The sequence below is a fragment of the Beta vulgaris genome, chromosome 4 (genome assembly GCF_026745355.1).
Source record: "Beta vulgaris subsp. vulgaris cultivar EL10 chromosome 4, EL10.2, whole genome shotgun sequence".
NCBI classification, from domain to species: domain Eukaryota; kingdom Viridiplantae; phylum Streptophyta; class Magnoliopsida; order Caryophyllales; family Amaranthaceae; genus Beta; species Beta vulgaris.
Window position 1 is genome coordinate 51,273,671 of NC_079205.1, and position 14,876 is coordinate 51,288,546.

The 14,876-nt window shown below is 36.0% G+C and overlaps 1 protein-coding gene across 3 annotated transcripts in view; it reads left to right on the plus strand.

Moving 5' to 3' along the window:
* Positions 1-14,497, plus strand: part of LOC104891041 (sugar transporter ERD6-like 5) — a 36,941-nt gene extending 22,444 nt beyond the window's left edge. For 2 of the 3 annotated variants that reach the window (XM_048643286.2, XM_010676684.4), the window contains 10 exons: positions 623-715; positions 833-913; positions 8,097-8,181; positions 9,143-9,186; positions 9,287-9,349; positions 10,216-10,275; positions 10,377-10,430; positions 10,734-10,793; positions 14,078-14,192; positions 14,283-14,497. In XM_048643286.2, coding sequence (XP_048499243.1) covers positions 623-715; positions 833-913; positions 8,097-8,181; positions 9,143-9,186; positions 9,287-9,349; positions 10,216-10,275; positions 10,377-10,430; positions 10,734-10,793; positions 14,078-14,192; positions 14,283-14,407 — 780 coding nt within the window. In that variant the 3' untranslated portion in view covers positions 14,408-14,497. The remainder of the gene's footprint in view (positions 1-622; positions 716-832; positions 914-8,096; positions 8,182-9,142; positions 9,187-9,286; positions 9,350-10,215; positions 10,276-10,376; positions 10,431-10,733; positions 10,794-14,077; positions 14,193-14,282) is intronic. The other variant, XM_048643285.2, reaches the window with a different exon arrangement.
* Positions 14,498-14,876: the final 379 nt, after the last annotated feature.

Sequence of the window (14,876 nt, forward strand, 5' to 3'; positions counted from 1 at the left end):
CTTAACATAATTATTTTGCGTCAAACTAAACTTGTTCTTATTGAAATTCTTTATGTAAGTAATGAAAACAAAGCCTTGTGCTTCTCACTTCAACTTACGAAAATTACTCCCTCAATACTCAATAGGTTATTAGTCATTCTACTTTAAGTTTCACGTTTGCTAACACAAAACTCTGACAATTAATATTTTTTACCTGAGTTTTTTAGTAATCATACAAAAGTTAATATTGCTAAATTATTTGGAGGAAGATAATGTATCTTAGGATCTGTTTGATTCAACTTATTTTGGTTTATTTTATCTTATTATATCTGAATTTATCTTATCATATGTGATCTGATCTTATTTTATCTGAACTTATCTTATCTTATTTTATTTTATCAAAACTTATCTTATCCGAACTTATCTCATATAAACTTATGTTCTAGTTTATTTTATTGTATAACATAGTTAATTTGTTTTATTCAATCTACTCTATCTGAACTTCTCTAATTTTTTTTTTTTAAGTTCATTTTATCTGAACTTATTATAAGTAAAAATAAATTGACTGAACAGAGCTTTAATCGATTACTGTTTCTTAGAAATGATTGCGCGAATGTGATATAACTTAGGTAACGTTTTGCAGATGATGAAGAGTAAAAATAAGGAGTTTGAAGCAGCTTTACAGTGTCTTAGAGGAGATTCTATTAATATCTCTCAAGAAGCTACTGATATAAAGGTGGCAGATTTTTGTGGACTAAAGTTTGATTGATTTGGTTTTCTTATTTTTTCCCCCCCTTCAAATTGGTGTATGGCATCTAATGCAATACTTGCGTTGTTTTTTAATTTTGTTAAGGAGCATGCTGAAGCCCTTCACCAATTGGAAAAAGTTGGTATCGTACAACTATTCCAGAAGAAATATGCATATGTACTCACGGTGAGTTATCAACATGTTGTGATATTGTTTATTGTACCACCATAATATTTGAAATTTTACGCTATTTAAGTACTAACTTTTACTACATAATACAGATATAAGTGCTATCATAATATATTGATGATGACTTGGTCTAAAATTTCTTTTCAAAATATCAATCAAAATGTTTACTAATCGATAATTAAAGATATATAATAACAGGTAAATAGTGAGTTGCCATATGTGAAAGTCAAAATATCTTGATTTATTAAAGTTGTCCTCTCTCTTTTTTTCTATAAGAAAAACAAACTTAGGCAAATCCCCATATAGTCGGAGGGTCAACCTAAAACATCCTTGCGGATGATGAGGGAAAAATCAATACACTAAGGGGGAAAACAATAAAGGAGAGAGGGATAACTATGGCCTTTATTAGCCATAAAATCCGCCACTTGATTGGCTTCCCAAAAGCAGTGATGCACCTGACAGACAGCGAGCTTAGACATCAGCATTCCTGCATCAGAAATCAAATTGTTAATTTCTCAAGGCGTAGACCAACATTTTTTAACAGCATTAACAACAGAAAGATTATCTCCTTCCACAAGCAAATGCGAAATACAAAGGGAAGCAGCCCTTGTAAGACCTTCCACAAGGCCCCAAACCTCAGCTTGTAAAATTGAAACTGATTTTTGGCACCTGCAACAAGAACCACGCCATTAGAATCTCTAATCACAAAACCACAAGCAACATTGCCATTAGCTAATTTAGAACCATCAAAGTTGAGTTTCGAAAATAGGACCGGAGGGGGGGGGGGGGGGGGCGGACCAAATAAGATTTTTCCCCCACCTTGAAATAGAAGGAGGGACCGAACCACCCTTAAGAGGAGAGCCTATGGGAGGAGGAAAATCAATCCTCCGAGCTTTAGCCCAATTCGTAGCAAATTTGAAATTAGCATGAGCCGCTTGTCTAAATGTGATACCACATTATTAAAGATATTCTTATTTCTAAAATACCACACAAACCACCATACCATGGCAAAAATGATGGATGGACTCCTTGGAGGATATCTCAAGACACAAATTCAAGGATCTCCTGAACGACGACTAATCTGGAGTATAGGCATGAGGGAAAAGAGACCAATTAAATTCCTGATGAAGAGTGTGAATAATATCGTGGGAAAAAGGGCACTCAAAAAATAGGTGAGTGGTTGTCTCGGAGTGGTAATTACATAAAACAAAAAGTTGAGGAAGATAGATATGGCTTTTTCCAATATAGACTTAGTCGGGAGGCCATCATTACAAGCTTTCCATAAGATTTTTTTTATTTTGGGCGGAACATCAAGGTTCCAAATCCACTTAAAATCTACATCTTCATTACGATGATTAAACTCACCTTGGATCAAACGAACCCCATATTTAATAGAGTACTCACCATCTGGAGTAAAGCCCCAGAAAAGTTCATCTTCCATTCCCGAGCACGAAATGTACAATGAGCAGATAGAATCAACTATATGTGCAGGGACAAGATCTAGGAGCTTAGAGCGATTCCATGAAAAATCTAGAGTCATAACATCGACTACCTTAAGATTGATGGAACCCCCAAGCACTTGGATAGTACTGCTGATTTGATAAAGGAAAACCCAGTTATCCTCCAGAAGTTAATTTTCTTGCCATTACCCACATGCCAACGTAGCCCTCTGGAAAAGACATTTCGGAGACGCATAAGGTTTTTCCATTGCCAGGAGGGCACATTGGAGACCTTATGAGATAAGATATCATATCTCGTGCAATATTTTTTCTTAACAAGGTCAACCCACAAGCTAGGGTGGCCCTTAACTAGTTTCCAGAGCAACTTCATTTGAAGTGCCATATTATTTGGTTCCGCCCTGCGAAAACCAAGCCCCCTTTTTGCTTTAGATTTACAGATTCTGTCCCAGCTAATTAAATTAGCACTTCTATTATCCGGGTTTTATTCCAAAAGAAATTACGATAAGTTTTGTCTAAACCAACCAGAATCGACTTAGGAAGCGAAAAACTTTGCATCTGAAAGTTGGCTTTTGTAGCTACATTAGCTTGAGTTAGAACATCACACCCAGCTTGGGAGAGCAAATTTGCTTTCCATTTTGGAAGTTGATTAATAGTTTTGGAGAGGACCGAATTAAAAGTTTCTTTGGTGATCCTGGAATCGATAATAGGGCACCCAAGATAATCCCCCAAAGAGGAGAATTCAGACATGGCTAGAATCGAACTAAAATTTGCTTTGTCCTCACCCTATACATTCTTGTATGAAAGACCAATTTATGAAAGTTCACTAGTTGCCCTGACATAGTACAATACTTGTCTCGTATGTCCCTAATTTGTTTACAACTCGTGTCATTAGCTTTAGCAAATATCATAGTGTCGTTTGCAAAAGTCAAAAACGGAATTCGCACACTAGATTTTCCTATTGGGACTCCCACTTTCCCTTCTTTTGTTCTACTGCCAATTCCCTGGCTAAAAGTTCAGCACACAGAATAAATAGGTATGCAGATAACGGATCGTCCTGTCTTATACCTCGGGAGGGAAAGAATCGCTCACTCGGAATACCATTTTACAAGCACTGAGAAAGAGGGAGAGGAGATACACTATTTAATCCAGTGAATCCATCGTTGGCAAAAAACCCAGTTTGGACAGAGTTGTAGGAATGAAATTCCATTCTAATCAGTCGTAAGCTTTTTTCATATCTAGTTTAATAGCATTCCACCCTTCCTTTCCAGTTTTCTTCCTAAATGAATGGAACACTTCATGTGCAACTAAAATATTGTCTTGAATTAACCTGTTAGGAACAAAGGCCCCCTGAAGGAGGTGAATAATCTTCCCTAAGACAGTTTTAAGTCGATTAGTTATCACTTTTGAGATTATTTTGTAAATTGTAGAACAAAGACTTATGGGCCTGAAATGATTTGCCCAGGACGGGTTCTCAATTTTAGGAATAAGAGCTTAAAAAGTATCGTTAATTTCTCGAAGAATATTGCCAGAGTGAAAAAAGGCTTTTACTGCATGAATCACTGAATTCCCTACTAGCGTCCAATACTTCTGAAAGAAGAAGGGGGGGGGGGGGAGCCCATCAGGTCCCGGAGATTTATCTGCGCCAAATCACATAAGGCACTTTTAATTTCTTCCCCATTAACCTCTCTAGTTTAACATAGATTATCAACAGAAGAGATTACCGGGCATAGAAGGTGAAAATCTGAATCCTCAAAATGAAATGTCATGTCCGAAATAAAAAGTTGTGTAAATTCCTCGGTTATTGCCAACGCAATTTTCGATGGGCTAGTGATGCAATCTTGAGGTGACGTAGTAAATTCCCGAATTTGATTACGACTACGTCTACTAGTCGCGTGCGCATGATAGTATTTAGTATTGTCATCGCCCTGGGTGAGAAATGTTGTTTTGCTTTTTTGTTTCTAGTGTTCTTCGGAATAGGTCAACAGTGTCATGCGTTTTTTTAACAGCAAATTTGCTTGAGTTGCAGGGCTGGGAGATTAGCGTTAATAAGGATTTGATGTTGTTACGTTTGGAGTAGGGTATCTACCTTTCTCATTTGGCAAAAAATATTCCCAAATTAAGTTTGTTCCAAACTTTTGCTTTAGCTTTGAGAGCTTTACATTTATTTACCAAACAGAGCAAAAAATTATGTGCACCATGTTTTTTTAACTAAATTATCAAAGTCCTTTCTAGAACACCACGTTTATTTTGAAACAAAACGGTTGAGCTTTCGTTTCAGATTTAGGTAAGAAGTTAAGCACCACTTGATAATGATCCGAAGAAGAAAATATATTATGTTTAACACTTGCTTGGGGGAACTTAGCTAACCAATCAATATTTGCCACACCTTTATCTAGTCTCTCGCACATATTATTAGCAGAGATTAAACTTTTGCGCCATGTAAAACGAGGCCCAACGAACGGAACTTCAGCACAGTTCACTTGGTTAAACAATGAATCCATGATTTTTAGTCTATTACTATGGAAAGGGGCACCACCACATTTATCTTGCATGCAACTTATTTCATTAAAATCCTCCAAAATGACAAATGGGGAGGTCAGATTATTAGCATACAATATTAATTCCTCCCAAAATTCAGCGTTAAGGGAAGCTTGAGCAGGAGCAGAAATATAGCAATGAACTTAAACTGCATATTTAGGATACTAATTTCAGCTGCAATAAATCTTTGAGCTTTAAAAACAACATTTAAACTAAAAGGATTTTGATTGCAATCTTTCCACATAAGACATGATCCCCCCTGACAAACCAATAGCGGGGATTAAATCAAAATAATGGAAACCACATTTCTGGATACAAGCTAGAGAGGGCGGAGTTTGGGATTTGACTTCACATATCATACATACCTTGACACAACTAGTGTCACAAAAGCCCTTTGCCTCTACTAGCGCATTTTTTCTCCGACATCCCCTAATGTTCCAAAAGGCCAACATTAATTATTAAAATAGTATTACAAAACAACATTTGTCTGGGGGAATCTAGAATCTCTTCCTCTTCAGAGTTGAGGATGCATCATCCTCCTCCATGTCTACAACCCTTCTTTTTGCCGAGTTTGTATGAGAAGAAAGCTCAATTGGGAGGGGCGGATCCATACCTGTCTTCTCAATGTGATGAATAATAGAATTATGTGAATTCAGAGAATGAAAAGAATTTTCAGCTAAGGAGTTAAACTCATTTTGATCATTAGGATCATTAACATCCGTCAAGGAAATTAACATCATCATACTCATCGTTGTCATCCATCAACAAGAACTGAACCACCCCATAATTAAAAGGCATGTATTAGGAAGGATTAACCAGTTCCGCAGTGGAGAAGACTTTAATAGGGCCAGGAGAAGAGGGGGCCAGCATATGAACCTGCATAAGAGCACTATAACCTTTCAAAGGCTTGACAGAAGGGGAGATAAGAGGAGTAGCAGTACCTTCTTCATCACTAGAGGAGTCGGATGATAATAGAGGAGAGGCTATCAGAAGCTTTCCCTTTCCTTTACCTTAGACTAGAGTAGCAGCAGCAGTTTTCTGGTGTCCAACAGCAGCAATCATAGGAGATGGTTCTTTAATTTCAATACCTTTAGGCTGGGGAGTGGAAATGATACCTTTCTCAGCAGCATGAAATCTTTTCTTGAATGGGACAGAATTGGCGATTTCTTACCAAGGTGTTTGGACTGAGCATGTACCACTTGTGCTTGCTCAGCAGTGGATACAACAACCTTGGCTAAAGCTTGATATAAACTCTTTTGCTTAGGGTTTTTCACCAACTTTACAGTAACCGTTTTCTTAGGAGAATTAAGAAGAGGACAGCTATCGATAAGGTACACAGAGTCACTACAAAAGGAACAACGATGGGTATATGACAAAAAAGATCCCTCTGGATATGTCAGGGCCTTTCACTCCAAATAAGAGACAAATCTTGGGGGTTTGCAAAACGAAGGAGAATCCAGTTATTATCCATTTCAAAGTAATCTATATCACCTTTTACAAATCTCCAGTCAGCTTTAGAGTGAGCTATAATGGTGCGTAAATCAATAGGAGCAGATAAGATCTTATCGATGAGGCAAGATTTAGTTAGTTTAGCTATATCAAGCTGGATCTGAATACCTGGTTACCCGTTTTATAGGATAGGAGGGATACCTTCTTGTTATGCCTGAGAGGAGTGATACTCCACAATGGACTGAGACATTCAATCACATTGAATGCACTTGCAGGAGAAAGGCGGCTGCTTTGAGCTCTCCCATCGGGAAAAACTAAAAACCAATGCACGCTAACCCGAAAATTAACTCTTAAAACACTATAATGATGAATTTGCTTCTCAATCGCTATAACCCACACCATCTTTGCCATTAATGCTCTGGAGCAGGAAACCCTAGCCCCTACTCCTACTTTGTACTTAAAGCCAAAAAATTCGAAACCTTTTACCCGAGAGAAGGATTTCCCAGAATATCCAAGGGGACTTAATGATTCACAACTATTAATTAATCCTATAGGGAGGGGGATTAATGTAGCTAGAGCAGACGAAAACTCCCTGTTGTAGTTGCCTTTTACTCACACAGGTGCTTCATAATCACACCCTATTGCTAGATTTACTACTCGTAGCAGCAATATAGCTAGAACAAAGAGGAATTTGAGAGTGATTTTGTCTTGGGAATGCACATTTGGGTGCAGATTGGGGCAAATTTCAGATTTTCGGGGGCTAGGGTTTTCTATTTGGGAATTTTTGGTTTGGTTTTGCATTAGGATCAGACTCTCCCTCTCTAACTTTTTATCTCTCTTCATCTTTTTTGCCCTTTTTTATGTACAAACTAGTTGTCCTCTCATTTGGGTGCATTAAAAAAACAACAAGAAAAAAGGAAGTAGATTTACACTTGTTGAATAATACTGTAGAAATCAAAAGATTAAATTAAACTTGAAATCACAAGCATAAAATTTGTGCCATGTAAAATAATTACTACCTTAGAAGTGAATTTTTCCACCCCCGTTGGGATTCTTGATGATGTTCATCCCCCAAGGTTACACACAAAGATCCCTGATCCAAATAAAAATTAGAATTTCTCAAGGACTGCTCAAAGCTTAGAGAGAGAATAGGTAGGATATATGTTAAATGTTTAGGGTTATACTCCTTTCGGTCTTTATTAGTTTACCCGTATTCCTTTTTGGGATGTCCTATTAATTAGTTTATCTCTTTCTTTTGTTTCTTATTTTTGGAATGAGACCACTAACGTTTCATTACACATACATTCACTTTTAATATAAAATAATAGTTTCTCTTTTTTTTATGACCCACAACATTATTTCTCCTAAAACTCTTTACAAAAGAAAGGGATAAACTAATAAAGACCGGAGCGAGTAATTAGTAAATGAAGGTATCACGAAATATATGAAGGGTGTTAATATGGAACAACAAAAGACAAAATAAAACAAAGGAAATCACGAATACATTCCATTGGATAACATCCAACAAAACTTAGGCCGATTTCACTTCAACTGAATTTTAGATTATATATCATTGTTGGCTAATTTTATTTAATTTTTTGGTGTAAAGTCAGAATGTAAATAATGTAGACATAATTTAATCGTAGTTCTTAGAAATTACTTATCAAGACTTTAATAATTAAGCTGATATCCACATCATTGACTAATTATCGATGATGTGAAAGTGATTGTAGGTTGGTATTGGGCTTGCAGCACTTGTTAACCTCGTCGGTCTACCTGGAGTTATGTCATACGCCAGTTCCATATTCGAATCAGCTGGTTAGTTTGGCACTTAGGCTATGTTAAGTTGACTTTATTTTTGCTTATTTCAGATCAGATCAGATCATATCAGATCAGAAAAAATAAGTTTAGATCAGATTAATTCAGATCAGATGATGCTTATATTTAAAAATCATTATTACTATTAAATATCTTTCATTACATATTAGTAAAAAGTATAATAATTGAATATTAATAAAGTATTCATTGAGACGAATCAAACAAGACCCTACATGACTATATTTTTTCTTATATATTGAGAAAAAATATAAAAGATAAGATCTTGTAAATCAGATCAGTTCAGATCAGATTAGAAAAAATAAGTTCTGATCAGATCAGATAAGTTCAGATCAGAAAATTTCAGGTGAACTAAACATAGCCTTACTCTATTTAGTGTCGTAATCCATAAATTAATGTATTCACCACATAAAACCCAACTTTGATTACTTTTTTTTTTAGGGGACAATTTTGAGCAAAAGTGAGTTTCGGCTAAAAAAATTCAAGATTAATTAGCAAAAAATCTATTTCATGAGAAAAAATTTTAATAGCAAAATATTTCTTCTTAAAAGATCAAGAAATGATAACTATGAAAAAAACAATAATCAATGGAATTCAGGTGTGTGAACATATGATCAGTATCAAGTTTATTTTATATGATTGATATAATTGATATGATGACATGATTAGTTTATTAATTTAATTTTAATTTTGAATAATCAATGGAATTCGAGCATAGAATTTAGTTTCAAATAGTTTTAGCATGACAAAAATCAATTTCAATTAACATAATTAATTTGCTTAGTGACAATCAATTTAGTTCATTTGAATTCATTTTCTCTCTGTAATTTAGTTTCTCTCTGTAATTTAATTTATCTCAGTTTATTTCAGTATAGTTCAGTTCAGTTTCTCTCAATACAAAAGATTATGAGGTCTTAATGTGGTTTTGTTGTTCGATGAGCAGGGTTTTCAGTTACTGTGGGAACTATAGCACTAGCCTTTTTACAGGTCCTTGATTTTTTTCGAATAAATTTCATCTGTTAATTAAAGTGTATATGTAACTGATCTTGATTAGAAATTACTTATTTATATATCTTCCTATTTGCAGCTTCCAAGTGTGGGTTTGGGTATATTTTTGATGGATAAATGTGGGAGACGCCCACTTCTAATGGTTAGAAACTTAAATTATTGCACCACAACTTGTGTTTTTAATTAGTTTACATAATTTGACATTTTTGTTTTTAACTTTATAAACTTTGGTAATAAATTTTAATTAATGTCTATAAAAAAAGTCATATGAGATCATTTCAAATCGCTTTCAATCTCTACTTCTAAAAGATGAAGTTTTTATAGATTTTAAGGTGTTGTTTGGTTGGAAGCTATTTCCCTTGGAAATACAAATTCCTAGGAAATACATTATGGGTGTTGTGTTTGGTTGGAGGGAAATGGGAGAAGCATAGGAAATACAAATTCCAAGGGAAATAGAATTTCCCATGAAACATGGGAAATCACTCACCAAGCCCCCCCTTGGTGAGTAATTTCCTAGGAAATACAATTTCCTATGGTGGCAACCAAACAGTTTTGTCTAATTCCTAGGAAATTAACAAGGGAAAGAATTTCCCATGAAATGTAAATTCCCATGGGAAATTACTTCCCATGTGAACCAAACGACGCCTAAGCATATTGAGTCAATGTGTATGCTCGAAACTATACAAGTTAAACGGTACGTTTAAACTAATTTGAAATACTTCCTCCGTTTTTTATTAGATGTTACACTTTTCAAATCACGGATTTCTAGGTAATTTTTGGAGATTAGAGATAGAGAGAATGAAAAACAAAAGGGTCCCATGTGAACATGTGATAAGAGAGAGATAGAGACAAGTTATTACCCAAAATAAAAGTATAACATCATCTAAAAAAGAACGGATGAAGTAGATGTAATATTAAAAGTTTTGATTATGATAGTATTGGTTGATGATTATATCTTTCACCAAAATATCGAATCATCATAATTCATAATCATGATGTAATTTGCAGGGATCAGCAGTTGGGCTATGCTTGGGTTGCTTGATAACAGGCTTTGCATTTGTGTTTGAGGTTTGGGCAAAGCTATTACACTTTTATCACAATAGTTCCTCAGTTCGTAGATTATTCATTATGATCAATCACCTTTATGGTATTGTTTGGTGTTCAATCAGGAGCGTCGATTGTTGGGTGGTTTCAGTCCTTATCTTGCACTTATTGGCATATTGGTAATCAACCTCAAAATTTGCATTGATTCTTTTTTTTTATTATTTTGACTAAATTAAAGAAAGCATCTAGAGGTGAAAAATGAGTCTTATGAATATATTTGAATTCGGTTCCTTTTGGATCACGAAGCATTCGGTTTATTTTTGATTCATTTTGCCAACAAAAAAAAATTCCTAGAAAAAAAGGATTCGCTTATATGATATGATTAATCAACATTTATCACATTATTTTTCGCTCGGTTCAAAATTAGGTTATATAACTTCGCTTATTGTTTACATGACTAAAACTAAAGTTACTTCTGACAGATCTTTGTGGCTTCATATCCAGTGGGCATTGGTGGAGTATCAGCAGTTATTACTTCAGAGGTATGAATTATGACTTATGACCATTCTTACCTAAATATTTTATTATTGATAAGGATAATTCCCTTGCAAGAAGTTAAAAAGGTGGAGGGGAAGCCGAGAGGAAAATATTTATTGCGTATTTAACCAAGTACTAGATATAAATCATAAAAAAATCTAAATTGATGATTAGTATTAATGTTATGGATAAATGATAATGTTGGGTTGTTAGATATTTTTCTTCATTGTCTTTATTTATTTATTTTCCTCTGTTATTTAAGAAAGGTTGTTAGAGTTGTTTTTGTTGATAGGTTGTATATATAGCTTTCCTTGTCATAGTTTTTGACTTGACTTTAAAATCAGAAAAAGAGAATTTATCTCTCTTCTCTCACTCTCATTTACATTGTGTGAGATAATGTCTATCTCCAGTGGTCTATCTCAAGAATCGCAGTTGGAAGAAATATTTTACCGTAATGACCCATATCTATATATTTTTTTGACAATAGTTGAATTTGCATAAATTAAAGCATCGAGTAAAAAAAAACTAGTGAAAAGACACAGATACACAACAACTAGGGGAATTACAAGCAGAAAGTAAACTACAACTAACACGAGCTTCTTTTTTTTTTTTTGACATCAAGAAAACGTGCATTGATTAAATAACAAAGTACAACATATAACTAATACAACCACACGAAAACAAAAGGAAATCTAAAAGAGCTTTATGAGCTCTTACATGTCCCAAAAAACATAAAGAAGCAAAGCCAATTAAGAGTCGTCAAAGAAAGATTGCGCCGCTAGTCGATGAATGCACTGGTGGAAGCAAAACTCGGATGACAAATGGATGTGATAGGAGAAGCAAATATCGATCACGATCTGGATAACTAACCAAAGGCAAGATTTGCATCTCGCCGCATGAGCAATCCCAACGAACGTCTGACGCGTGGGATTCTGGGCTCATGAACTGTGAAAGAGTCACATTCCTAGGTGACTCAGGACTCTCTCGCGAGAGTACCTCATGTTTCTCCTTAAAGTAGGAGAAATGGGGCGCGCTGAAATCCACCAGATGAAACTGGGGTGCCGCCTGCAAATTTTGATTTTTCAAGGCAAAGATCGTTAAGATCATTGCCAAGCGAAAAGGAGAGCTAAACATGATGAGCTCTCGAACACACCACCGGTTTGAGAAACCGGAAAACTGAACGTCCAACCATGAATAACGAACATCGCCTCGACCAAACTCACAATTCGCATCCATGTGATGTACCCGTTCCTTCAAACATTTCAAGGAAACTACAAATATATTTACTACAACCTTACACCACCATCCCTTAATCAACTGGTAATTATTTTTTTGAAGCCAAAACCAACAACAACCTAGATCTTGATCAATTCGGACTACTCGACTACCACCAACTAGACAACTAATTATACAAACAGAGAAAAACATCTCAAAAATCAGCACTAACATAGCTATGGGGGTAGGGGAAAGGGAAGCCCAACTACCGGGGGGAAGGGAAGGGGATGACCGTACACAACCAAGCAACAATAAGGGAAGGGGGAGTCGACCGAACACTCGCACAGGGGATGGGGTTACACCTTGACTGAACCACTCAAACATAGGGGGGAAAGGGGAGGGGAAGCCCGACCGAAAACGGGGGAAGGGAAAGGGGAAAACGACGAAAGAACATGGCAGGGAGAAGGAACAGCCGGCGAAAGGGGAGGAGTGCTAACCGGCGGCGACATGAGCCTACACACGGCGACGACGAACTGTATGTGCGAAGAGTTCCAAATCGCAAGCGAAGAAACTGGCGATGAAGGAACCCGATGACCCGACGAACACGACTGACCTACGAAGAGCCTACAAAGAACCTAAGAAGAAAAAGACAACAAGCAGCAGGCTCGCCGGCGACTTGCGGCCACCAGCGAGCCTGTTGCGACGAGGTTTTTTTGTGGGGGCTAGGGTTTCGTATTAGGGGGCAGAGAGAAGAGAAAGACTAGGGTTTTGGCATTGGCAGACTGTCAGTAATATACACAAGCTTCTTTGCTTTTACAACAATTCCAACATGACTGGAAAATATCAGAGGCAATTGTTGCTTGAGACCAATAAGTAAGAACTGACTCTTAACTTTACAAATCTTCCTTTTTAACTTGGATGGTGTATCCTTACTCGAGGATTTGCAATGATGGTTGAAAATATTGGGGTTGTTTGGCAATGGGATGTTGGTTGTTGGTTGTTGGCTGTTTTAGTTGGCTTGTTTGACTGGCTGGAAGCATTGGTTGTATGTATCGGCTTTTTAAGTTGACTGTTCAAACAAGCTATTTGCAAAAGTGTTTGGTAAAATTAGTTGTGGTTGTTGGTTGTTGGTTGTTTATGAGAGAGTTCGTGGACCAATAAGTTAAAAGCCAATCCAAAAAGCTACTAAATATGCCTTTTTCATTTGGGCTCAAAAGACAGTTTTTCAGCCGATGAAAAAGTCAAAAACCAAACACTTTTTTTTGGTTGTTTGACCAAATTGAAAAGTCAAAAGCCAATGAAAGAGTCATTTACCAAACATGGCCATTGTGCTTTGATGGCATACTAGAGAAAACAAAGTTAATATCGCAAGAGACGGTGGATAAGAGGATTGGAGAAGTATTATGAGAAGTGATAGTGTCACTAAGCTTGACATCTTCCATTGCAGAAATTGGATTATTATTTTCTGTGGTGGATCTTGATTAGAAGTTGTTGTGAGTAACTTGACTATATCTTTGCTTTTTGGAGTAATGAGACGCACCGTTATCCAAGAAAACTCATTAAGTTCAGAACTGAACTGTTTGTCCTTGTAGCAGATGAATAAAGGCGGTTGCATATAGATTTAAACGAGACCCATTCTTCTTTTTCAACGCAAACCTTGATTTTTGGTGACTTAACATGGAAACTAACTAGCCCCAAAAGAGAAAGAAGAGTACTGCATGCAAATTTTGATCAACTAAACTAAGGAACTACAAACTTCTAACAATTCCTATTACGAGTACAGTAGTAAGACACAGAAACATCCATAGGAAATTAAAACCTAAAGTGATTAGATCAACTGAACATGAAAGACTTAGCTGAGATTGCTCGACTACAGTTGCGGAATTCAGCACAATTGGGGTGTTGGACCGCAGAACTAACGTTAATGAGTAATGACCCATATCATATGTACTATGTAGGGATCGCATAGAAGTTAAGTGATTATTTTTTTTTTTTGATCCATATGAGCCACGAAGGCGGTACAAAGTACAAGTTAAGTGAGTATTGAGCTAATGACCGGATATGCATTTTATAGATATACCCCTTGAACATAAAAGGGTTAGCTGGAAGTGTTGCTGCTTTAGTATCTTGGCTTTCAGCATGGACTGTTTCTTATGCATTTAACTTCTCTATGGAATGGAGTTCTTCAGGTAAATCCTTATTAATTTTTAGATTTTACTGTTTTTTTTTACCATTTTTGAATTTGACGCAATGATGTTACTTGTATGGATCTTTTTCAGGGACCTTTTTTGTATTGGCGGGTGTTTCTGCATTTGCTCTTATATTTGTGGCCAAATTAGTGCCGGAGACAAAGGGAAAAACTCTTGAAGAAGTTCATATGTCAATTAGTAATGTTTGGCAATGATGAAAGCCTTCCAATTTTATGTAGCTGGAATTCAATTGTATTGATCACAATAGTTTCTGGTTGTTATGAGCAAAGTTTAATTATTTGTTATGCGCAAAATATTTTTTTTGGGTGTAATGTTATGTGCACAATATTGATAGAGCATATTGGTAATCATGAGAAATAGGGGTGTAAATGAGACGAGATAATTTATGAGCTATTCGAGATCGACTCGAGTAGGCTCGACTCGAACTCGAGCTTGACTCAATGACTAAAGAGTCGAGCTAAGTTACTACCTACTCGACCGGAAGAGCTCGCGAGAAACTCGAAAAAGAAACATATATAATACTTGTAATTTAAATAAATAATTTTCAAACCTTTTCAAAGAATTTAATCCATGAAATAAAATTAATACTAATATATAGAAAATATTTTCATGGTGGACTTCAATCATAATTTGTCTTTAGGTGATGGTTAACAAGTCGGGGTC